Raw genomic sequence first — 27,044 nt, 5'->3', positions numbered from 1 at the left:
TCAACAGCCACTGATGATGAGATCTTCAGTAAACTCTTCCATTGTATTTAAAAACTCCTGGCAAAATGCACATGCTGCATTTGAAGGCCACCACTCAATCCAAGTGCTGGAGTCCAGAGGGTACTGGAATCTAGGACGACAAGAGAAAGTGATCATTTGCTGCTAAAATTTGAAGAGGAAAATGTCAAACAGAAAAAAAATTACAATATGAAGTTGCTTGCCTTGTGTTTGTGCATCTAAAAACACACTGTAACTATTGGTCAAACTAACACTTAAAAAATTAAATCAATTATACATTACATAAGAATTATTACACACAAACACTTGCCACTTCACAGCACACTTTAAAATTAAATCTCTGCATATTCTGCTGGTAAATTACTTACTTGAAATTGTAACCAATGCTTATCTTTAAGGCTTCTTTCCCCATGATCAAATACTGCTCTCCTGGGCTCAGTTCAACATCTGTACAGGTCTTCTTCTTAACAAAGGTGATTTCATTATTTTTTTGAGCAAAAGCCTGCCCTGAAGTAGTCAAGAATTGGAAAATTTCACAATTTAATATATGAGAACTTCCAGTAACTCATATATTAGACAGAAACCACCAAAATGTTCTACAGTACAGCACAGCCAAGGGATCTATTTGCCACTAGTTATATAACAGGAAGATTTGATGATGTAAAACATGTTTCTTGTAAAAGATTTTTAAAATTAAATCTGAATGGTAAGTAAGCCTTGTGCACATTATATCATTTCATATTATAGTAATTATAAAGACATGCTGGGTGCTTAAATTCCAAGGAAAAATTAGTATCAGTTTCAGTTCCACAAGACCTACGAGCAGGTACCTCTCCCAAAGGTACGACTGTGAGTGCCCGAGAACATTCTAAAGTCCTTTCTCCTAGAAGCAGAAACATGCCCAACCGACAAAAACCTGTGGAAAGTTAAGGCACGGCATATCCTTGCACACTCCCCCACTTCAGTCACTGGGTACAGAGTGAGGGAGGGCGTCCTGGGGAATGAGACATTTTAACAACAGCTCACACCTGTATTAACTGATTCTGGAATATGTCCACCTTGTTTTGTCACATAAAAGACATTTAGGCGATTACAGTTTAGGTTTGTTAACAACAGCTGTAATACAGAAAAGCTGTTTAAAAACACCAAACAATGACTGCCCTTCTCAAGCAGAGAGCTTTTACTCTAAATAGTTACATGGATTAAGAACCGGCCACTCACCTCTCTTATAGAGGTCCAGAAGAGTTGCAGAATACTTTACAAAATAACCTTCCTCACTGCGAGATAAGATGTTCACTTTATAAACTGCAGAACAACACAAACCAATCTTTCTGTTATCTCTTGTTTCCGCAACACACACTAAATGTCTTACAGATGCTCAGATGGAGAATATAATGTCCCTTTACAATCCTTATTTCTGGGAAAATGGTGGCTATAGCTATATACTGTAGGGCTAAGAAGCTTTAACAAGCTCCATCCATGTTCTCATCTGACGCCCCACAACTTCCACTGACCCCAAAGCCACCTGATCGTGTTTACAATGGTTCCAAGCAAGAGAAACACAGTGCTTATGAGCAGAACTCATCAGCTCAGGCTCCCTGGTGCACTAACCCTGGTTATGGGACTTTCATTCAGCAGAGTGTAATGGCAGCACTTACTCTTCTCTGCCCCAATATGTCATCTTCATATACTCTATGCCACTGTCAAGCCCACTGAATTTTAACCACTAAAGATCTAATAGGATCAAAATGTTTTGCAGCAGCAGTAAACAACGAAATATTTGTCAGAGCACATGAAATAGGTAACGACAATTCACATCTTACCATATGCAATATCACTCTGGCATGCAGCTTCTCTCCTGGCATCAGCCGTTATTGACCGATCTAGTCTCTCTTGTACTTTACTACACTCGGCTACATTGAGACAAAACAGCCAGTGTAAAGGCGATGTTATCACATGTACTCAAATAAAGCATCATGAACCTCTACCTGTTTGGATAATCTACTGTATCTGAGAAACACCTTAATTATGGGCAGGGAGTGACAGGATAAGGGGTAATGGGTTCAAACTGAAAGAGGGAGATTGAGATGGGACATCAGGAAGGAATTCTTCCCGGAGAGGGTGGGGAGCACTGGGACAGGTTGCCCAGAGAAGCTGTGGATGCCCCATCCCTGGAAGTGTCCAAGGCCAGGCTGGATGAGGCTTGGAGCAACCTGGTCTAGTGGAAGGTGTCCCTGCCTGTGGCAGGGGATTTGGAACTAGATGATCGTTAAGGTCCCTTCCAACCCAAACCATTCCATGATTCTATGGGATTGCATCCTGGAACAATGAATATTTAAAATACAAAATAACATCCTCGATCACCAGAACTTAATCTGGTCAGACACCCATGATCATACTGCACTTTTTAAAGAACTTTTTTGAAAAATGTAAAATTTGGAGAGGACAAGATCTGTGCTCTTATGAGGATTTTTCCCCTTCTGTTTAAAGTGGTTTTGTCCAAAGCATTACACTGCATTTTCCCACCAAGCAAGTTGGGAAGACATCTTAAACAAAGTTTACCTTCCATGCATTTGCATTCATCTCCCTCACAGAGTCTCACAAGCTTTTCGTTTCCATAGGGGTTATAAAATACAGTGCACCTTTTATCTAGAAGATCCAAAAAGGAGGAGTAAGGAATAATAAATACATATAGAAAATCGAAGTCCAAGAAGTCAGCACTGAAACTTTGCAAGTTAAAAGTTACCTGAACTTACAATAACAAGGATTAAAAAGATGTTAAAGAAAGAAAAATTTAGTCCTTAAGGAGGAATAAAGAGTTAAAAGACAAATATGAATTTAAAGACATGGAACACATACCTGGTGCATGGTATTCATACACAGTAAATGTGGCAGGATTTAGCATTCCAACCTGGAAAAGCTCACTTACTCGGAACTCAACACAGAGAAAATTATTAGCTGGCACCTACATGAAACACACATGGATTAAAGACTCTGAAGGAAACAAAATTATTCTAAAGAGTTAGAGTAATGCTTACAGTTACGAAAAGGGTAACGTACAGAGTCTATCTGCAGAATGACATGCCCATCTTTTATCTCATAATCTGCTATCAACTGATCAACACCACTTGCGAGCTGTAGGGGAGAAAAAGCAGAGAAATCTTTTATACTAGTTAAACATTTTTGGATGATTTTGTAGGTTTTGTAATCAGTAGCTTTAACATAATGCTAAGATGTAAAAACCTCTTATTTTAGGGTTGCCTCTTTATAATGCTTGTACTCTCACTTGTTTTATTGGATTTCTTTTAAGAAATTTATCCTTTCAGTCATTACATGAAGATATTAAAGAGTTAAAGAGCTAATTATCCTTAAAGAATACTTGAGTCCATGTATCGTATCCCATTTAAATCCTGTAAGTCTAATTGCCTTTCACCAGAACTCGCATGCTTAGGAGCTGGATGAACACAAGCATGGCAGCTAAGATTTGGTTGACAAACTTCAGTCAGAATAGCGTTAGGTGTGTATACGAACCATGTTTCCTTCCCAGTCCGCAGATACAGCATCTCCAGAGGTTGAGTTACACTACCCTAACACAGCCAACAACCACTCTCTCTCCGCCCTTGTCTTTCCACTAATCATAGAGGGAACCCAAATGTCAAACTAGATGTCTAGCTTCTGACTCTGTCAAAACACCATAATCTAGACTTACGTAGATTGTTCTCACTAGTATGAGAAGTGTTTAAAAGCAATGAGGTTATATTGATATAAATCTGCATCACTACTCTAAGAGAAAAAGTGAAGAACAGTAAATATTATAGTCCTGTCAAAAAAACCCTCCAGTAACAAAGTTCTCTAATACTTACAGTAGTTAGGTCTTCTGTATTTGCTTCCAATCCACTAACCAAACCTATGTCCATCACAGCATGAGCAGACCCTGACTGTGGCTCTCTCATGCCAGGCCTGTACCTGAGATAGATTAAAATAAGTATTAGTTGAGCATTAAACATAACTGAAATTAAAAAGAAATCTTCAAATGTGATCCCAGAAAAACCTAAAGAAAATTCCATCAACATTCAGACCACAGTAAACCCATAATGAAGCAAAAATAATCCAGGTGAATCATTTCAGTTTTATGCCAATATCATGCATACAGAAGGTTTTCTTAATACTTATGTTCCAGGAGAACCCATATATAAATTAAAGAAAAACTCCCTGCCAAAAAGATCGTGACCTTTGGGTCTAATTCTGTTTACACATATACATAAAATGAAGAAACAGGGAGAAAATAAGATCAGAAGACCAAGTGCAATTATTAACAGACAAAACCATTTCCATTTCTTTAAAAAATAAAAGAAATTTAATATAAATATGTCAGCTAATGTGTTATTGAAACAATAACTAAGAAAACCCAAAAGACAAGAAAGTCTTTGTAACATTTTTAGATTAATTTCATAATGCATATGTACACCCACAGTGCATTTGCTTTCTGCTGCTCCAATTCTCTAGCATGTCAGCTTGGAATCCCACCTTTGGAAGAGGCAGCACTGAACGTTAGGAAATCCAGGACATTTAGAACCAGCATTTAGTTAAATGAAACCTTTACATGCAAAATGTTTGCTCAGTCACCGGGGAAAGAAGAAAACCCAACCAACCAACACCCCCCCACCAGCTGTACTTACTTAGCACAAGCCTCTAAGCGCCCAAGCGGCTCACCATCTTCTCTTCTGTAACCTGTTCAGATCAAGTGGAGTCAAATAAGTAATTCTGTAGGTCTTCAGGAGCAGCAATGCAACGTTTTTCATAATTGAAAGACGATTCCTTAAACTGCTTTGGTGGCTATTTTTATAGGAACTCACTCTCTAGCCACAAACACCTATTTCTTTTACAATACAGGTGAAATGACAGCTCTAATGCCCAATGTACTTTACTGCGTGCTTATGTTACTAAAACTGCTTCATGGCAATAGCTTAGAATGTGGTTATACACCCTGATGGAACTGGACGAGAAGTCTCAGTACATTGCAGAACTCTGTAACGCCCCCACCCCCCATCATATTTCTTTCTTCTGCTGGAAGTCTGTATTCCTCACTCCCTCAACTCAAACACTCTTCCATAAAGGAGTAAAAATACACCTAACAGAAATACATTAAAAATAATTCTATTTACACAAAGCCAATAGTTTCCAGGAGGGCTAAAAAGGCTCCCAGCAATTCCTTTATTAGTTTCATTCTTATTAAGAAACACTGTTAAACAAAGTAAGGTTTTCCCCCCCCTTCCGTGCACCGACCTGAGTAGTAACATTTAAATCCATATTAACCCTTTACCATCATCTCTCTTTGGAACAATCTTCAATTCAAAGTCACATGACTCTTCAGAGGTACCGATTGTATTATATACTGTCCTCACCTACACGTGTACAAATCAATTAGACAAAACAGAAGCAGTAAACGGCCCTCAAAACTGGCATAAAACTGTGAAAACCGGTAGTATGGAGAATATAACACGAATCAAAACAAGTCTGTACGGCATAACTGGTTTTGATGGATGCAAAGCAGAGTAAATAATTGATCAGCACAGAAAGAAATGGGCATTCTTCAGCAAGACCACACCATTCTTGCTGGTGGTATTTACAAGACTAAAAATATTATCCCACCAATAATTTTTATTATCTTGATATTTTGTGAATATTATCCTGACCTTTTGTGAATATAAATACCAGGACACAAGAATATGTACATTTCAGATGTTATTAAGTTTGATGCTAGAAGAGGCCGTGAAAGATTAGAAGAAAATACATCATGGCAACAGCTTAATATTACAAGAAAAGAGTTTCTCAGTGATACTGCTTAATAAACAGAGTAAACACCAGAATAACAGGGAATTGAGACATTTCTTAAAATTGATCACTAAGTTGTGTCTTCCTATTTGGCTGTCTAAGCAGAGACAGTAACAAATGATGAGCATTGAAACCAAGTTGATAATCTGTTTGGATTTATGGAACAGAAAAGGTCTGGTGAAAAGGAAGAAACTTCACAACTTCTCCCTCATTAGCTGTCAATCATACAATGGCTCGTACTTAATGTAAAATACAGCCAGAATGACATCATCACTTCAGTCTAAAGGCAAGGGCAACGAATGGAACAGTTTATGAGAAATCTCAGTTTCTTTTTCGATGTTGATACTAACAAACCAGAGATTCCAATTAAAAAAAAATGGTTGCGTGCTTACGTTTACTGTAGCAATGCCAGTGCTGCTTCCAGTGCTTACATAGATGTCATCACTCAAAGGCACCTAAGGGATTGATGTTAAACAAGAAGCTGTCGGTCAGTAACAAAGACAGCACCATTAGCAACAATGCAGGTCAGACGATATGCCTCTCTCTTCTACGTTCCAAACACATACTAAGGCCTGATGCTACAAACAGATCCTACAAAAACAAACTTCAGAGGAACAAGCAGAGATACTAAACTTAAATATTCAAATGCATTAAATCTCACAGATAAGCAAAGTCCTTAAACATTTTCTGTACCAAATTGATACAATTTTATTAAAAGAAAAGGCTGCTTTAGTAGCAATTTCAAAGTTCAAATAATTATTTAACAAGTTGCTAAGAATCCCGCTTTCGCTTTTCCAAAGCAGTACTGCTCACTCACTGTCATAGTTCTTCCCACGAAATTATCTTCTGTCAGTTTAAACAGATGAAGGTCTCCATGGTTTTTGTATGCCACCTTAACATTCATGTCCAAATTAAGCCGCTTGACAAGAAGGGAATATTCAGTCAAAGCCTCAAGGGCATTAATTGTGTCCTGCCAGAAATCGATTATAAAGAATTAATTCCAGAAATTACACTGTGTTCCATTTTTGTGGAAAACATGAACAAACATCATGTCATGAAATGAAATATTTTGTTTTATAAAAAACTTGGGAAAACAGATTTCCTCCCATGATTCTTTTCCTTCAGCAGATCTGGTCTGTGGAATGAGCTTGCAAACTGCTCTTTGTAACAGACTTCATGAAGCTGTTTTCCCCAGAGACAGAGCATCATGGCAACCGTCATTTCACACTAATCCCATACACAGGCCATTGAAGTTGTCAGTGTGGTCTCCTAACGATATAACCCTCTTAAGACATCTCAGATTTTGGTACTTGCAGAATGACAACAAAATATTTAAAAGTCACCTGAGTTGAATAAAAACCTCCACCATATCTTTGTTCTTCAGACAACCATTTGATGATTGGATTAGCATAGTTTTGATCCCCTCTTAGCAAAGTGGTAAGCAAGGCATACGCTGTCGTTTCAACCATTTGTGCAGTAACAGAGGTGGGAGTGTGTTGGTCTTGTGCACTGTCTTTCCAAAACCGATAAATAGGAGGGTCACCTACAGGAGTGTAAAAGGAAGGTTTGAGACTGACACATAGCAGCAGCTCTGTCCAGACTACACCAGGTGAATTATTGCCTGCTCAGGTCAAGGAGAGAGGGAGGAACTCATTATGCACTTATTAGAGGAAGAAGATATATTTCTTGTACATTAATAAACCTTATACTAGAAACCGATGATAAACAGACCCGCTGCAAAGCATCTGATGCTCATCCGAATATTGCTCGTCCTGAGCAGAGACAGAGTGGCCAAACAAACAGAATACAGATTTTAAATTTATTTTTTTTTAAAGTCATTCTCTACAGACAGGAAAAAGCTTTTCTATTCCATTAGAAACAGTTACTTGGCAGAGAACAGTCGAGTCCCTTGCCTCATTAAAATCATTAAAAAGGAACAGCTTTCACAAGAAACTACCATGTCCTTCATCAACCAGTGAGAAGTTAAGAAGAAAACCTGACACGAGTGAGGCCAGTGGCAGATTTTGTGAGAAACTCCACTCTGACTCAAGGAAGAGAGTGGACACATTATAAGGATGTGGAGGCAGACACCTACATAAAAGGAATGCCTACAGATAGAACAAATGTGACACAACAGGGAATGACAGATGCCTGGCTGACTTGCGTACTGTTAATGAAACTGCTCCCTTGAAAAGCTGAAAGCAGGATTCAACCTAGCAAAAATACAAGGCTAAAAAAGACTAAAAATACACTTTTGCCAAAGTGAAATTCACTGAAATTCACCCTCCAAGTAGTGACATTGCATTAGAGAATTTAGAAATACTAAAGGAACCGCCCACCCGAGAGCCAACTACAGTACAGACTGGGAGAATTTAGTAATACCTATGACAGATGCTTCCTTCTTCAGTGCGGAGAACGCCGATCGTGCAGAGTGATGGTTCATGTCCACAAGAGCTAAAGCATATGAAGTTATTGCCATTGTAAAGGGGCTTTGAGCAGACTGCACATTCTTCATCAAATAATCTCCTGCTTTATTTTTAGCATCATGGATTTTCTGAAAGGATGAACAGGCTACAGCTTACACCTGTTGGACTTCTTTTTAGAGAAACACATCGATCAAGACAATGTAGTGTATCCATAATATCTCCTACAATATATCTTACAATAATGTGATTCAGAATTTCATTATCGTTCTTTTACTGATTTTGAAAGACTAAGACTAACACAGCACATAAATATTTGTCTTTGAAACTGAAAAGCCTCTTGAATTCTTTGAGCAGCTGTTAAAGATAATGGAAGAAATTAAAATCCCAGAACATGACTGCCAGCAGAAATAAAAATATTATTTACCTGAGTAGGACATATTGTAATTGACTTCTCAATTCCAATAACAGAAAATGCTGTCAGATACAAAGATTTTTCTTTAGCTTCTTTAGGTAATGTACCCTACAGAAGAAAACATGTAGATATAAAGAAACAGAAACAACAGCTCATTCAAACAAACAAAACTTTTACAGTTTATGTGAAGAAAAATAGAAATTCCTGTAAGAAATACCAGTTTGGTTTAACCTGAAAATATATTGACTCTTTGGAAGCTAATAGCTAATTTGTAAAAAAGACACAAAATTATATAAAGTTATTGGCAAGACAGGATTATTATACTGTAATTTTTTTTCCTAAATATTACAAGTAGCAAGCAGCTACTTTTAGTGGGAAAACAGAAAGGTTTGCAAGATTGTGCTGTTCTTTAAATGAACTTAGACAAACGCAAATTTGGCAAAATTGTCTTGACTAGCTGTTGTGCTGAAATACAGCCTAAACATCTTGCATTCCTAAAATACATTAGCTCCTGGTGACTTCAGCTTTTGCTGTATATGCACAGAAAACGTTTGGTTTTCATACCTGTAGTTTCACTGGTTGGTAACTTGAAAATTCACCAAATGACCCGTCTGGCATTTGACAGTTTTCAATCAACCACAGAAGTGAATTACAAACAGAAATTTGATCAAGATCTATGTATCGGCTAACTTGTCCGAGAATCCTTAAAGCAAAAGCTGTCAACCTGCCAAGGAAATCCAACAGATTGCATTTGTGTTGATTAGCAGGTCCTACCACCTTGCGAGAGGCTAGACACAAATTTGCACTATTTATGATTTAGGCATGCTACACACTCTCACAGTTCAAAGAAATAGCACAGACGAATTTTGAATTTACCTTAACAAATGGGCAATGATTATTTTAAACTAGGATCCAATTCCATGTTTCAGGATGATAAAAATCAGTTATAAAATGAAAGCCAGGGAGTGAAACAAGCCTTTTCCACCCATTCTGACCCAAAGACCATTTTAACTCACCATGTGCTAGCTTGCCCATTCTTCCACATGCTATATGAGAAGTCAGAATTTCTGAATGACAAGATGCTTACAATTCCTAAGGAATATATTAGGCAGAAAATGTTATGAAAAGAGATTTATATTAAAATTGCATTTGCTCACTCAGATGTATTATCTTTCTCATTCAGCACAGTTTATGCACCTCTACAACTCTGAAGCAAGAGAAGAAGCTATATTTCTCTACCTTCTTTCATCTTCCTCCTCATTTGAGTTCTTGAAGTTAAGGTTTCCGGACCCAGTAAATGCCAGTTATTTGATTCTTCCAAGTAGTGAAATACATAAAATACTGGGGCAATACTCATAAACTCTGCCTCTGCGCTGCCCTTTGGCAGATTAGTAAGAATACTGAGGCCACTAGGACTGAGGATTGTGGCAATCGTTTCACCCATAAGATGTCCTGGGGAAAGAGAAAACCAAAATTGCTTCTAAGCATTCATTCTATATGAAGTATTTAAAATTCTACATAAAAGGTGGTAAAGCAAAGCCTTTTCTAAAAAGCAGGAGAACCTAGGAATAAATTCAGACAGATTTAAACAAAGGAATAAAAAGTAAGATTAAAAGAATGTATATACAGAAAATACATATGCAATAGATTAAAAGTTTCAGTTCAATTTACCTTTTATACTGACATGTCTATCAATTGTTGTTTTAGGGACCAGATTCAGTGGAATCTTATATCGAAATTCTTGTCGTCTCTTGATTGAACCTATAATGGAAAATGTGAATATATATATATATCAGACTGCATAATCTAAATCAATAGATGATTCAGATGTAATAACCAGGTTTAAAATCACAACTATCTGAGAAGTCAGCAACAAAAATACCTACGATATCATGAAAACTAGAAATATGCCCAAATGCACATGCAAAAAATACCAACCTTTGAAAAAGAACTGATACAGAAACTTCAACCTTTCTTTTGCCTTTTTTGTAAGGAAAAAAGTCTGACCTGGACCTGAAGTTTGTGGTTTGAGATTCATCTCTGATTAAATGAGGACATACTCTATTTTCATTAAGGAAGCACCTGCTAACCGGTTTCAAGCACACTGAGAAGAGTTCAGTATTATATCACAGCAAAAGATACATAAAAATGTTCCTTTAAGAAACGAGTCCAAGTATTTTTCTGAAAGAGTAACTATTTTAAGATGGGTAGCCAATGAAAGAAGAGGAAATCCTGGGAAGACACATATGAAGAATATTTCAGGAAGAAGAAATGGCATTTTTTCACATTACAGAAAACTCGATCATCTTGAATTAACAAAATGAAAAAATAAACAAAGACATATATGGTCAATTCTCTTACCATAAACACCCTGCGGATCCAAAGTGAAACCCGTATGAAGTTCTTTCTTAACGCCTTCTGGCTGAAATCATTACGAGGAAAGAAGTAGAAAATGAAAGCACTTTTCCTTACTCAAATATATTAGCTGAAACAACAGTTTAAAACTGTAGTATTTTTGCCTTCTACGTCCTTCTCTGCAGCTGAATTTTACTTAACTGTTCTACATTTATTCTACATACATTTAAGCCAGTGTTCTATCTCCCAAAATTCTTGAGAAAATTTAACAAAATACTTAAATAAGGGCTTTGGAAAGTATAAAATTACAGAAAAACACAAAAAATTGCCTACTAAGTTATAATCTATTATCTGTAGAATCTTTCTGACAATTTTTATGTGTATGGCTCAAAAATGTGTTCACTTAAATACTCCGTCATGCATTTTTCCACTGCATACACCTCAGTGAATTCAACGGCACCATGTGATATGTTGGATTCTGACAATATTACAATAAACCAACATTTATATATTGGTGTATTTTTATTTCTGACTGAATCAATAAGAAATTCAAAACCACCACAAACATTAAATCTTTTTTCTTACCATTACACGTAAAGTTTTAACTACAGTTTCACTGTTCCTGGCTGTCAGCAACGTAAAGTTGATAGTGTGAAGACCTAATTCCAAAGGAAGTATTCTGAATGTAACTGGTGATGAAGAACCGCCATCTAGATTCTTGAAATTACAATTGTGTATCCTTGATCCAGGAGTTGCTGAACCTCCAAAAGTACAGATTCCATTTCCAGCTGCTATTTTAACACAGAACTGAAATGTTGAAAGATTTTAAATGTTTCACCTCCATGATGGATACAATGCCAGAGAAATCTTAAAGCTACTGAAATACTACAACAAGTGTTTACTGTAATACTACATTTTTGTTGACAACAAGCAAGTGGAATTACTATTAGTACCTTTGGAATTACTATTACTTGCTCTAGAGACACACTAACGCATGCTGATTAGCAACACCAGGGGAGCACTATACTGGGCTTCATACACCTATCTGCCTCATACACATGCATGCTTTACTGGATTTTTTTCAATAATTTTGCACTTGTGTTTCATGTATTTCCTTAAAAACAGTCCATCTATACTATCCCTAGACAACGTAATGGGTAAGCTCTAGAGCAGGTCATTCCAAAAATCCCATCACTTTTTGACATTGTGTCTAAACAATTGGAATGGAAAATGTGTCTTCTAACTTTCATGAGGCAAGAGCATGATAACATTTGTAATCAGTGGAATGGCTGGAAATGAAACAATTAATGATTGGATTTCCTTGTTACGTGGTTATGTAGAGCATACATTACACTAGCTGAAGGACTGGAGAAATCGGATCCAAGGATCTGTTTATACTGGATACTCACAGGGGAAATGCTTTTTAAGTTTATTATGTCAATCTTTCCGTAGAACTCATTAAGACCACAAATTACCTTAATTGCAGAAGCTTTATGGTTATACACTGATCCTTTTAACTCAATTTGTTCTCCTCGCACCACAGAATAAGGAACATAAACGCTCAGGAAGATATCTTTTACAACTTGCACTTCCAACGGTGCAGCAACACATATACCTAAGAAAATTAAAACCATAAAAGCAGGTTATCTTTCCACCCTTCTCATAAACAAGTCTGAGAAAGTCTTCACACACTTGCCAACTTTACTGCTGAATTATCATTTTTCAACATGTACTTTAAAATTGTCCAAGCTTTTTTACAAGTGACTGGGCTCCTGCTGTGATCCAAGTCGCTGTCTCCCACACTTCACATTTCCTTGCTGACATGTCAGTCCTTTGGGCTTCTGCTCCTTCTGCCCATAGTGAGAAACAAACTTTCTCTTTGGATCACCGTACCTATTGGAAAATTTGTTCCTTCCTCTCCTCGTGCACACAGTCCCTGAGCTGTTGATAGCAGGACACTGTACTGTTGTGCCAGGGAAGAGTGACTATTTGTCCTTATGTTCTTCATACTTATTTACCATGTGCCACTGTCAAACACGAGACAGGCTGGACAGACAGGTGTTCCCAGCCACTTACATTCATAAAAAGAAATGAAGTTATTTCCTTTCCCTAAAATATGTAATGTTTCCCTGCTTATCAGAAAATGAACATTTTAGAACATACGTGGCAATTGCAATGAGAGGTTCTGCAAAATCCAACTGGAAAAGCTCCCTAGTGACAATCTAAGTAGGTTGCAGTACCTACCTTTATCAGAAATGCCAACACCTTGTACTTCCCAGGTGGTCAGAGAATCAGGCAAGGTGATAGACAGGGTCTTTGACCTGTGTTTAAAAGTGTCAGTACATTTATACATTATCAACAGCTAACACCAACATTAATCAATGCAGGGACAGTACACGCCCAGAGCAACTCCTAATTGCGACTTAGAGAGCAAAACAAGACATGAGAGTAGAGTTAGTGAAGAGGACTTTTGGGTGTTTGAATAAACTTGGTTTTAGCAGGCTTTACAGAAGCTGGTGTTTAGCAAGGTTGAAAGTGAAAGAAAAGTGACTCAACAAGCTGGGCACCAAACAGCACATCCTGCATGGAAGAAAACCTGGCAGGAGTCATTTGTTTGCATAGGACTGCATGTTCATGCACATCTCGGGTACAACCAAGGCTACCCAGCTTACCTCAATTTTAGCATTTACTTTCTATAAACCTGATGACTAAGTCAAATTTGGTAACTGATTTGAGAAAAGCAGTACCTTGGAGAAACTTGGTGAACTTCCCATAACCAGCTTTCAGGGAAGTAGCTACGAACTTCTGCCTCATCCAGTTCCAAGACAGCCTCAAAATCTGAAGAACATAAAGAAATTGAGTAAAAAAACCCCAACAAAACCACCTGTCAATGGCCTTCCACCGAAGGCTTCAAAATCACTGCTTTTTCTTTTGTGATACTGTATTCTGTCAACTTGCCTCAGGTTAGTTCTGACACAAAGAAAAAGGTATCTCAGTACCCTCAATCAAACATCTGTGTTAATGCCACTGCATTTATTTACACGTGTGAGTACCTGTCCAATATCCAGACAGATTAATGTGTTAGCAAGTAATTATAGGGAGAAAGGAAGACTAGAAATTTCACATTGATCTTCCCCGAGATGTTACCCATTGGCTATTCTGGGCCTGGCCGAAGGATTCAAATTTAGCATGTGAGTTTAGCGTTGCCTTCGCAGACAGTGATACTCTCTTAGTGCAGTTCTGCTTGTCCTAAGTATGGGTGAATAGAAAACAGCTCTTGACAGAATAACCAACTGCTCTCCCCCCCTCTTTAGGGGTACACAACCAAGGTCTTTGGAGGGTGGTAAAATTCTTTCTGGAATAACCCTGACAGGTAATGGGGAGTGGTTAATAGATTAACAAAGCTATCACCTCTGTATTTATCCATATTTTGCTGGAAGTGTTTCACCACATATCCTCAGGAGAATTAAAGCTCTCATACTTACGCATTCTTGCCAGTATTAGAAGCTTATTTGGCTCTTTCTCCCGCAGTCTGTTTGCAAATTCACAGCAGTCTCTGAATGCAGAAATGCACCTTTCATTACTGCGAATTCGCTGAGCTCTGTCACTGCAAGTCTCAGTGACTGGATACGCCTTTACTCCAGCCATGCAGCATTTTCGAATTTCTGGATGTACATATTTGGATGCTGAAATAATAAAATAATTCCCTTCCTTGAGATGAAGGTTTTTATTTCCAAATGCATCTTAACTCGTTACACTGAATGTATTTTTAAAATTTGCAGAAATTCAGTGAAAGGTACAGATTTGTGGATGAACATAAACTTATCATTTTTCAAAAGCTAGTGACACACACTTATTCACTACTATTCTGAATTAAAAATGTCAGTCAGATCAGGGAGGTCCTATTCCATTTTACGAATTGAACAGTCAGAGGTTCTTCTGACAGGCTTGGTCCCTGGCAGGTGGTCTCTGGGAAAGACTGCCATATGGCAGTACTGTGAGGTTTCAGGCTATGTTTCCTCAAAAGAACATCTTCAACATAGGCTGTATTTTCATCCTACTTAAATCTTGCTGACTTCAAATTCAGCATACAGCTAGGATGCTTCATAAATGGGGTCCTCTCTGAAATCATCTTCCATAATTGTCAGCCTCTCTCTCTACTACGTTAACAATAATTAAAAGCAGTAAGCTAACACTCAGATTCTCAATTTCTAATGGATATTGGGGTTTTTCATGATTATATACTTTAGAAGATTTTTTTATCACCTTCTTGGAGTATCTGCTCCTTGAAGTCAGACCGTTTGGTTCTTAAAACTTCAGTACAAGTTTCACCTGTTCAAAAAAATAAAAGTACAAAAGACGTGATCATTTTGTAGTAGAACAGACCACTTAAAAATGGATCCATAAAATCACATTCCAAATTTGGGAGACTTTTGCTCATTACTATTTTAATTACATAAAAGTATTTCCATTTCAATTACAGTAACTGATCCACAAGTCATAATGTTTTCTTCCCTCAAAAATAATTTATTTAGTTTAATCAAGTTGCAACATAATAACTGAAAGTCACAACAAAATACTTCAGAAAAGAAAATCCATCATTTCATGGAACAAAGGAATATACCTGCTTCATTTGAATCATCAGCATTTGCATTAGTTAAAAATGTAAGCCCAGCCATGCGGAACACATCAATGTTGTTCTGTCCTCCTCCAGCACCACACCCAAGGTCACTCTTTTCCAAATGTAGCATTATCTGAGGAAAAAACACATGAACAGCTAACAAAAATGTGGAGTATAGTTCTGATATCCAAACTAGCTTGTTTAAAACCAATTCAATAATGCTATAAAACAAATGAAAATGATTCAAGATTGGTGCAAAAGTATTCTCCTGTTCTTCCCCTATGTATTTTGTATCTGACCATTCTGAAGTATTAAAAAAACACCATGTCTTACAGAGGAATGGAATTCTTTCAGTGACAGATGATATGTAGGTTGGACTTACATACACACGTATCTAAAATTCTGCAAGTACTGAAAACCTCTCTAACCCACTGAACATAACAGCATCTGCCATACCATTCTACCAGTATGCCTTAAAAATGTAACCTAAGAAGATTATAGGAAGAACTGAGAAGCAGAATGTTGTCTCCACGCCACTGATCAAGGAGCTCTCTAAAACTGCAACCTGGTTTTGGCCAAGTCTGAAGGGTTCTGATGAGACAGTTCAGATCTGCCTTTAAAACCACAATTTACCTTTACTAGAAATCAAAACATTGTGAACAAACTACTTGTATAATTATGAACTGCCAGATTTAAGGCAGCTGCTCTTATTCTGGATTGAATTGCTCTTCTGTCTATTTTCAGGCTTACTGAATGCATGACACACAACAGCTCTCTGAAAATGAAACAAATAGCAGCTTGCTTTCCTTTTGTGGCTACTACTTAACTTTTTCCATTGCTCTCTTTCTGCTTCCTGTGACTCCATAGACTGCCTTGTCAATAGCTGACAAAGCAACAAAGGAATTGAACGGTGTTTTCATGTTCAGCGATACAACTTCTGCTGGATTCATTATCGTTTTGCTTGATTGCAGCTTAATCTATAAAGAGAAAACAAGTATTGGTAATTTCAAAAAGCACATTGTTTCAAAATAAGTGCACCTGAAGGCAGACACTTTAATAAGTCGAGGAAGTGTTAAAAGAACTTGTGTAATCCCCAGTTAAAATCTGACCAGAAAATCAATGCACACCCACAAATTTTAGTGTTCATTTTGCTACTCACAGCAAGACTATTCCCACACTTCTGTTCCACATTCAGCCAAACTGAATCAGCTACTAACTCAGCAGTTTCCTCTCCCATTACTATGTAGTAAACAATAAGGCGTGCTGAAGGAACCATTTCTTGGGTTATCTGAAAAGTTAGATGTTCATATTCCAAATCCTCCATTCTCTTCTGAGTTCCAAAGCTTACTATCTTCCCTTTTGATGTGATCTACAATAGAAAAATGGTAGAGAATAAAAAAGTCAAATTTTATATGTAATCAGTTTCTTACATCTAATAATTACTTTCATTTAGATACAATCCAACACACGCAAAAATGCATTTGGGACCAGTGGGTCTAGTTCATGGGAAGTTAGGTCTTGCCCTCATCCCCTAAAGAAGTGCTGTCTCTGCACATCTTTCTCTTCCTCCCAAGTCCTGAAATAGCTCTTGAGACTATCACTACTTGTTCTTAATACCAGTCTATGTCAGATGGGAATTCAAAACAATGGACTCTTAAGAGTCTCACGTTTAAGTTACATATTAACAGTTTTTTACTATAAGACTGTCAGATTGTATATGGAAGGAGCAGATGTCTGAGCTGCGTATATTCTATGCTGAGGATAGTTCTTGACTGTTGAGGTTTTTCATCTAGGACCATATATGAAATCATAATTCAGTATTTTATGTGGAAATATCTGTTACTTACCAAATAGCTGTAGTGATGTATTTTATGAATATACCGACTATGTGGATATACCTTAATATTTATTAAATCCCCTACTCCCAGTATTTTGTGGTTTGAAGCCCAGTCAATATATAGATAACTCTGACTTAATGATGAATAAGCTCTTGCTTCATACGTTTTACTTGCTTGGTTTTCATCTGAAAGATGTGGATCTGCAGTTTTTACCTGAAAATATAATAAAATGTGCAAAAAAATTTTTTAGCAAAGCCAGAAAAAGAACTGTGTCCTGACTTTATACTTAAGAAAATAAATAGTTACAATAATAATTGCATTCTGTAACATATTATTCAGAAGGAGTAATAAAATAAAGGCAGCTCAAGACTTTCATGCTTTCTTCAATAAAAAGATCTCTAAATATCAAGTCAAATATAAAATGGTAGTGTAGAAGCATGTACATAAACAGAGCAGCAAAGGTTAATGATATGCCTTCCTACATACTAAACAGAGCATTTAATAGAGAATTAATGTTTCATTACAGCACATAGATTTTATAACTGATTATTCCTAACAGTCTCTAAGTTTATAAAGTAACTCTTGAGTGTAAAATCTTCCTACCAGTGTTGTACATTCACAAAACCCTCGAAGAAATAAACTAATGGAACGATTTAACTCACTTGAAACTCCAATATTTTGCTATCAGATGGGATATTAACAACAAACAAAGCAGTTCCATCATTAATGCTTGTTTTTCTTCTCCCAGATGCTGAACCCTCTGGTATCAACTCAGTCTCACCCATTTGCTCATTAACAGATTTTGCAGTGATGGTTACAGGGACTTTTCCAACAAAGTGATCCACTGTGTCTTTCACCTGCACCTGCTCATCAGAACAGAGAACATTGCTCGTATGAAAGGTGACATTTCTCAAGAAGAAAACTTTCAAGCTGCTAAGCTTCTTCCCCAATAGCGAGAGAAAAAAATGTAAATAGACACCAGAAATTAAAAGCATATCAAGACCTACAGTAACACATAAAAAAAAGAGTAAGGCTTCTGCATTATGGGTTTTATGCTGTAACGTGCAACAACGCTGCTTATGTTAACTAACCTTAATGAAGAACGGAAGTCCTGGCTTCACAAAGAGAGGAGTAGCAATCAAACTCAATTTGTAAGGAGATACAGCAAATCTGACTCCAGTAAATTCTGCTTCACCACTGAGGCCACCTAACAAAATATTACACCCCTTTTGATAATCACGTCCTAGAGCCTGTGTTATATCCACCTGCCTTCAAAGGGCAGCACCATTTGTCTGTTACAGTGAAGTCCTTGCATGTAGAGTCAACTCCTAGCACTGTTGTGAAAACAAATAGCTGCCCCTCCCCACCCCTCCCAAAAAAAAAGTTTAAGCCCTAAACATTTCTACAGTGACAGATGGGCTGTTCTTCAAGTTTTTGGAAGCAGGGTTTCTGAACACTAAAGAAAGTCAGATATTAGAGAAGTTATCCACAAAATTTTATTTTCCAGTTCTGTTGCAGATATGTTTAAAAAAAAAAAAAAATTAAAAATCAACTTACCCGAAGACTCCAACACTGATGCCACAATGTACAAATATGACCCATCCAATTCTTCCAGACTTTGAAACCCTATAAAACTCACTGCTTTCTTACTGTTAAAATTGACCTCAGCAACTCCATTTTCAATCTGGAATGAAATGCAAATCATTACTTAATAGTCATGCATTTAGAAATAATATATAGATACGCTATATGCAAATTCCAACTTCAACAGTCTTCTTTCATTGCCTATTTTCAGAGGAAATCAAAGCGGAGAAGTTTGCATGAAGAATTATTTATTCCCTAGAATTACTGATAATTAGTCAACCGATGGCATATACTGCACAGCCTGCATGCAGGCCCAACAAGAGGTAGCAGTAATGCAGAGATATCTTCCCTAAATGAGGAAGGATCATGCCTCATCATTTCTCAGTGACTAAATCTAAAAGACCAGACTAAATGAGGGAGGGATAATTGGTGGAGAACAGTCTCTCCATTAGACATCAATATGATTTTGGTGCGTTTGTTTCCCATCATGATTTGGTATTGTTAGATTGGTTCTGTATTTTATTTCTTTCATTTATTCTGCAACAGATAGCATAAAAGTTATTTCATAGAAATTTCAACCACAGTGTTTGCCCAAGTGACTAATTGAACCAGATGGAAATTACACTCTGTCTCAGATGCTGCCTCTGGGTTTCATTTCAGAGTGCATTTCTATGACCCTGATGGTAGGATTACACAGGAAAAGTTGGCACTGAATAGCTGTTGATGCAAACTAAGAGTTGGAACCCATTATCATCATATTTAATGGGAAAACCTCAGCAGAATTGAACCACTGCACCAAGCGTGAGAAATCTACACCAACTAGGCTTGCTTCCTCTTACCCTAGTTACATGCAGTGCACGAGGCATCATTCTTTTTCCTGTTTCTTCGATTATTCCAAAACGAAGAAAAACGTCAGCACTTGCAAGCCTTTTGTTATAAAAATAGCTGAGAACAAAACAACAATAGAAATGCTTTTCAGATTACTTTATTGGCTGCAACAAAGCATTCATTTTTGAAGAGTGATTTCCTAGGCAAGAGATAGAAAAAAAAAAAAAAAAAGGCTGTGTAGCTTTGAACACCTCTGTTGAAAAATAATCACTTTATAAGAATTTTTAAAAGGCTCACATAGTTGTCTTGCAGAGCACAAAAGATTGTGATGACAGGGCTTCTTGAGGAAGTAGGAGAGGAAACGTATGGACACAGGTGAATCATTCTTTGGGTAAAAGAAGATATACACACATGTATTTAGAAATCAAAGACAAATTTCCTTACCTAGCTTTCACAACAATCCTGAAGTTTTCAAATTTATCAGAACTAATAAAGTTACTTTCTGGCTCTATGACGATGGAAAAGCTTGGCATTGCTGAAAATTGAGTAGAAAAGAAGGCCACTTAGATGTATTCTTATGCATTAAGCCACAGGTACTCAGAAAGACACCTCTGTATAGCCATCAGAGAATCATGCCAGGTTCAAGTGATATGAATTACAATATTACAGCCCCAAAATACATGTGTCAGCTTGTCCACAGTGAAGTTATAAAGCCCAAAGTTATCTGCAGTTGCCCTGGCTCCACCTTTTGCATTAGTGCCACTATGTGAAGATGACCCAGCACACTAAGGAATAACTCTATTTAGAGGCAAGTGGTATTAATACAGACTTAAAGCAATGCGCCTGATTAGCCTGAACTGACATTGCCACTGGAGCACTACACGGAGTGCCATCGCTGCGTCTACACAGGCCAACATTACCTCAGGCATTTCTGCACTTCCTTCCTCTGGGTCGTATAGCTGTCCTCTATAAATTTTACTGAAAAACAGATGAAAATACAAGTTCAGAGTATGGGCACACCTTACCATATTCCTTCACTTCAAATTTTGCAACAGCTGAGGTTATGAAATTCTTCTTATACTTGGCTTCAACCTTCCAAATTCCATACCTAAGGAATGTCAACAATCAAACATTTTAAAAGATGAAAACTAACACTGAAGACAAAAATTAATATTACTACTTAACAATATTTCATGTTAATAATTATTTAGAGAGAAAAATTCAGCACCAAGTTTTTGCACGTGTTCAGTGCCTACTTGGAGAAGATTCTGCTTTGATATTTTAATAATTACTTGAAACCTGAAGTATTGAAATAAATTGGAAAAGACTATGCAGTTCTTTATACTGTGACTATCATCAGAATTTTTTTGGTTTACAGTTACAAGCAGAAACACATTTTGAAGACTGCTAATGGAACCAGGGTCATTACGATGTTCTTTGCTACCTTCTTTCACTTGCCAGTTATCACCCCTGAGGTTAGACAAATGCCTGTCGCTACAAGTCTGTTTCCGTGCAGTCAGCAGGATCAGTCGGTATCACCTACCCGATTTACCACTGTTTGGATGACTTCTGTTTGCCACTAGATGCACTCAAACAGCATTTGCTTCATTTCATATTGCATTACTTTAGCCAACAGAACATCTGTGTGCAGAGCATATCTTCCTATCTTACCACCCAATTTGATCCAGTTTGCTTTAATTTACCTATTACATCCATTTTGTCTTTGCCAGTTTTGTAACACAGCTCAATTTGCTCAGTGTAAGTGAAAAATGCAATCTTTTCCCCCAGTAATAGAAACATGGCCAGAGGGTATAACCAATTATCTATTCTTTGGTTAAATAAAGGCAAACCATACACTTAGCCCATTTATTATTGTGTTTTATAACCTTATAAAGTATTCAGAAAGTCCACAAAAAAGGTATATAAGTTTGTTATAAGGAAAAGTACAAGTTGGATGAAGGAAGGAATAACAATTTGACATATACATGCTATGAAAAAAGGATTAAGCATGTTCGTTAACTTCTTGCATAAACAATCTAGGTTGTAGTTCTGACACGCAGAATCTTGTACTTAAAAAAACCCAAAAGGGAGTCCTTCAGCGCATGCCCATCTTAAATGATGGAAAACAAACCACCTATGCTCTACTAACAAAACTTTGCACTATGGCCCAAAACGAGTGGTTCACAGTGCCTGATCTATCAGAAAGGTCATCTTGCATGCAGACCATGTTGATCTACAAGCAATCCGACCCTGACTGAGAATGGGTACATGCATCTACACTGAAAAATGTATGTGTAAGACACATTAGCCAAGGAAATGCTCCAGAGGGCTCACACAGACTTAGGTTAGGTTCCTCCTCTCTCTGACTAGAGACACAACTGCAATTTACATAATGATTCATAGAAAATCAGTTCCTACAATCTTTTGGCTGTATAGCACCATGATAAAAATTATGCAAGCCTACTGTGAACAGATACTCAGTTACAAGGGTACAAAATTGATTTTTACTCAGACTGAAATTACTGTTAATTTACTAATGAAAATAAATCAGTCAAGAAAATAATTTTTTCAAGCGCCTGCTAGCATCTCTCTGCCAATTCGGTGAACCTTCAGCACCCCCTGAAGACTAAAAGGAGAATTGTAGTGACATTTATTTTATATGCTGCTGTTACTGCAAAAATGCTTGTGATTTTGATAAATGTGTATGAAATATGAATGTTTTCCCCCCTTGAAATCAACACATCTTTGACACTGCTTCTATCTCTACAGTAGAAAGCTTGAGTTTTCATTAATCCTCCTTTTCCCTTGAGTATGACAATCCTACCACTAACTGTTCTTCACTTTCAGTTTTATCACCTGTATTTTCACTCACTACATCTCCTCATTCTCTCATCCCAGTGAGCATATGCCAGCTATTTGAAAGCGCAGAGAGTAAGCTTCCCACTTGGCTTTAGGAGACAAATGTTAGTTTGGAAGTCAGCTGTAAAGGAGAATACTTGGTCATAAGTTCCTTATTTATCGGCTGTTACATACTATGTGAAATGTTAGAAATCTCCAAGTTTCAAGTCATGCCCATTCTGTGTATCAAGCAAAAGACACAGTGACAGTCTTTAAGAAAAGGCAGTATTATGTTACTAATTCTCAAAAAGCATTAAATAAATCTACTTAGGATTAGGAGGAATCTTGAAGTCAGGAAAAGAAACTATTCCAGTAAAATCTTTTTCTTCTATAATATCCACTTTTACTCCTTCAGGATCCTGTAAATTATAGCAGGAAAGAATCAGCAGTTACAGATCATTCCTATCAGAACAGACATCATTCTGGGGTTTCAGTGGGAACTTGGCCATAACCTATTTTTCTGAGAGTTTTGCCCATTTCACAGCATGAAATCACAAACATTTTTAGAAGCAATTCAGTGTGAAATTCTGATGAAACATTTTATGACGGTTCCAACAATTAAAACCTGTTACTACACAATGCTTGAAACTGATAAAAAGTTACTGCAATAACAAGCCTATTGGTAAAGGCTAAAAGGTACAGTAGAGTAGATAGTGATTATTTTTATATCTTAAATGAAACAACAGTATGAAAACCCAAATATTATTAATATTCTCTCAAAAATCCTTTCCCCAGATATTAAAGATCATTCATATTTTTTTATTTTATTCCATTCTGTAATAACTTCAGATCTGGGACTTGAAAACCTCTATCCAGCTGTGCAAAGTAATTTATAGATCTTTTAAAGGATGTTTGGCTACCTGCAAAAACATCTAACAGCTTTATTAAATATTAACTGCAGTACTGATTTACCATCCGACTACATGTATTGGTTTTCTGCTTTACAGACTATTAATACTAAATTCATTTACAACTTACCACAAAAGTTAGGACAGTTTCTCGCCGAGCTGGCTGCAGTTCTTCATTCAGAGAATAAACCCTGACTTTCACTGTAAGAATTATTATAATAAATCTCAAAGTCATACCATTTTAGAGATTTAAAAAGCAAACAAAAAAAGAAAAGAAACCCTGAAAACCGACTTTTTATCTCTATTAATTTTTAAGTTTTTCGTATTTATAGAATGCTCTTGACCTTTTGTCAGCATGGTGTACAAACAGTATTGATTCATGCTAGAACAAGAGCCCTCGCACCACAACTCTCACGGTGAATCAGCACAGTGCAATATCATCGCAATCCTACCATGTCACTTTTGTGGGAAAAGAGTTCAATCTACATGAAATCAATGATCCAGTCATTTCTTCAAAATATTTTTAACATATTCCCAGTAAGGTCTGTCACTTTTGTGCCACAGATTAGTCATTTAGGATGCAGAGGGCAGGGAATAAGAGGACATTTGGAAAAGTGATTGATTTCTACAGTATACAGTATAAGAGTTCATAGTATTAACTGATTAAAACTAAATGGAAAAAAGTAAATTAAAAAGCTGATTTAAAAATTGAATAGCAGACAGTGGCAATACACTGTAACTTAGAGCCTAATTTCTTGGCAAAATCAACACACTTCAAAAATTAAACTTTTAAATTTAGCCAAGACAAAAAAAACATTATTTACCTGACTGATCAGGAGTATAAATTGGTTTGTCTGTATGAATGAAAAGAAACCCATTCTCATAGGAAACAGGAACTTTTTTTAACCTTGTAAAATGTGGAGAAACAGCTTCCAAATACACATACTCGACTGAATTCTTGGGGCTTGGTAAATCTGTTGGTTGAAGCTGGGGGAGATGAAATAAAGATTTTTAAAGAATATTAAAACATTTTTCAAGTATTTATTTCCTAGAGCATTTTTTGTTGAGAAGAGTAACTGAATAGCAATCACTATCCTGTTGTATATTATTATTAAATAAAAACATCAACACCCACAAGGGTTTATTCTTGCTTACGTAACAGACAATGGTCTGGAGAAATCAGGGTGCCAGGCTTCCCTTCCCAATTTAAACAACTAAAAACTTACCATAATCTTTTTTTAACACATATCTAAATGTGACACTAAGAACACTGCAAGAAAGGTCTGAGTTCCTTACTGTTAATGTTACAGCATCTTGGAATTTGTTGGCTGGAGCTAAGGAAATACGGCCAGAAGAATAAAGAGCAAGCTTATCTGGAAAGCTTCTTATGGCAATATTGACTGGAAATTCCTTCTCATAACCAAAAGCTTGAACTACAACTTTCTCAGCTGCCCCAACACGGAAGATCTTTGGTGCTGAAAGGACGTATCTGTTTATGAAATATAAAACAGTAAAGGATAATGGAACTATGTGTGTCATTTTTTACTTGAATTTGCAATTCACTTACATACACCTTAGCAAACAAGATAATCAGGCTAAGTTATTCTAAGACATTAGTTAAAAACCGTAGAGCCCCAGTCAGAACAGCTTTTGTGAAAACTGCAATGTAACATTACCAGATAACAGCTTAGGTAATGTTTGTGGATTTGATTTTGCAGACACACAAGAGCATGTCTACTGAAACAGGATATTTACATGGAAATAATTATTAGTAACCCTCCAAATAGTACATTTGTGTAGTTTTCCTACCAGTAAAGTTCCTACTGAAATGAAAAGGGCAACTTACAGTAAAGGTAAATGTGAAAAATCTTTTGTAAGATTACTCTAATTTCTTCAGTGCTTTATAAACTAAAGTATGCACCATTCCACAAAAGCACAAGCCAGGCTTTAGCACCTGAGCCCATAATATATCTAAAATACGCGTGAAGCGCCACTGAACAACAAATTTGATAGGTGCATCTTCTTTTTCTAAAACCCCGAAAGCACTTAGGTTGCTGCTTTCTGTATACCATTCACAGATAAAAGAATCAAAAAGCACCACTGAGTACCACTGTAAAACACACATTTACGTAACAGGTGTCATCAGACCTGTAGCAATGTCTTCAGGCACTATAGAAAAGCTAATGAGCACCAAATTCATTTCTTAACTTTTTTGCATGTTTATCTTGAGGCACATAAGGAGACAACTCTACCTCTTTTTCTGGCAGCAAATATAGTCGTTCCGGAAGCAGCCATCCTTTTTCTAGCATTAGTCCCATGTACACTAGTGAGAATTTCACTTGTGAAAACATCAATTTGGATAGTGCCTTTTGTGTTGGCTTACTTAAATTCTGTATCTATTTACCTAAAATAGTGGACAACAATCAAGTAACATTTCCAATAAATCCTGTGTTTGCTCTACTTACGTTTTCTCTTGGCCAAAAGTTGTTCCAGAAAAGAGAAAAACTAAAAAACATATTCCAACAGTCATAGTGTCTATGGCAACAAACAGGAAACCATAGACGCTAACGGTTCTGGATTAAACTGCGTTTGCCTTCTGCAGTAGAGGAACAGCAATACCACCCATGCATTCCACTCACAGTTAATGATTAATTGCAAATCATGTATTACTAAAACATTCTTGCCCCCTCCCAAGGAAGTCCGAAGAGCTAAATTTAGGGATTTTTTCATTTAGGATTTCAATTTTTGCATATGTCCAAAGCAATCCTATGTCAGTCCTAACTTTCTGTTTAACAGCTACATAGGAAAACCATCTTCAGAGGTAGGAAAAAAACCACCCAACAAACAAAAAATTAGATCGTTTGTCCTTCAGAAAATAATTTTTATTTCAAAGTAATTTTAAATTTGCATCTGAACAAAAAAAATAGCATTTGAGTTATATCAAACATAATGCACTGATACGTTTAGACCAGAAGTTTCCATTTCTTTGTTTTGAAATAACTCTGCACTTCCAAATTTCTTTCAGTCAATTGTATTCCTGATTATCCCAACTTCCTAAGTACTTCCATTAAAAATAAAACTGCAATATGAAAATATTAGAGCAAGACGCACTATTTCAAACAGCATTTGCCAAAAAACACGGTGACAAAACCTTTGCATGCCTGATATCTAAGCATAGGACCTCAACAAATAAGTTTATGTAAAGTTAAACTGAAGTTGTGCAAGACTTCTCAAGTTTAAACAAATACTGTAGTCAACCTTTACGGGAAAGACATTTACAAAACTATTTCTGATCAATATGAAATTAAATTACAAGAAGGCCAACTTGGGCTTCACGACAGATATAATAAACTACAAGGGAAGCAACAATATATAGAATAA

General features: G+C 36.7%; 1 protein-coding gene across 1 annotated transcript; it reads right to left on the bottom strand.

Moving 5' to 3' along the window:
* Nucleotides 1-26,193, bottom strand: C5 (complement component 5). The gene is made up of 41 exons (XM_010160412.1): nucleotides 26,129-26,193; nucleotides 24,960-25,152; nucleotides 24,488-24,650; nucleotides 23,794-23,864; nucleotides 23,083-23,174; nucleotides 20,943-21,025; nucleotides 20,362-20,452; nucleotides 19,929-20,034; nucleotides 19,063-19,189; nucleotides 18,597-18,712; nucleotides 18,168-18,368; nucleotides 17,515-17,718; nucleotides 16,827-17,036; nucleotides 16,495-16,644; nucleotides 15,671-15,800; nucleotides 15,313-15,378; nucleotides 14,532-14,732; nucleotides 13,794-13,884; nucleotides 13,291-13,367; nucleotides 12,522-12,661; nucleotides 11,632-11,853; nucleotides 11,053-11,113; nucleotides 10,363-10,452; nucleotides 9,931-10,143; nucleotides 9,708-9,783; nucleotides 9,256-9,415; nucleotides 8,704-8,799; nucleotides 8,236-8,407; nucleotides 7,197-7,396; nucleotides 6,671-6,823; nucleotides 6,246-6,308; nucleotides 5,342-5,423; nucleotides 4,698-4,749; nucleotides 3,882-3,984; nucleotides 3,079-3,153; nucleotides 2,878-2,983; nucleotides 2,581-2,667; nucleotides 1,842-1,931; nucleotides 1,240-1,323; nucleotides 387-525; nucleotides 1-130 (listed from the first exon to the last, which is right to left on the bottom strand). The coding sequence occupies exons 1-41, from the start codon at nucleotides 26,191-26,193 to the stop codon at nucleotides 1-3; spliced, it is 5,031 nt and encodes a 1,676-aa protein (XP_010158714.1).
* Between the last annotated feature and the right edge of the window lie 851 nt (nucleotides 26,194-27,044).

Source organism: Eurypyga helias, unplaced genomic scaffold (assembly GCF_000690775.1).
Source record: "Eurypyga helias isolate BGI_N326 unplaced genomic scaffold, ASM69077v1 scaffold32641, whole genome shotgun sequence".
Taxonomy (NCBI): Eukaryota; Metazoa; Chordata; class Aves; order Eurypygiformes; family Eurypygidae; genus Eurypyga; species Eurypyga helias.
Note: the sequence above shows the minus strand (reverse complement) of the source record. Positions and strands in the feature narration are given on the sequence as shown.

Excerpts from the sequence above, each read along its gene's own strand:
- C5 (XM_010160412.1), bottom strand. The coding sequence starts at position 26,193 with ATGACTGTTGGAATATGTTTTTTAGTTTTTCTCTTTTCTGGAACAACT. Across the intron at positions 23,175-23,793 it reads AAACTGTCCTAACTTTTGTG|GATCCTGAAGGAGTAAAAGT; the intron begins GTAAGTTGTAAA and ends TATAATTTACAG. Across the intron at positions 13,885-14,531 it reads TCTAATACTGGCAAGAATGC|ATTTTGAGGCTGTCTTGGAA; the intron begins GTAAGTATGAGA and ends TATGTTCTTCAG.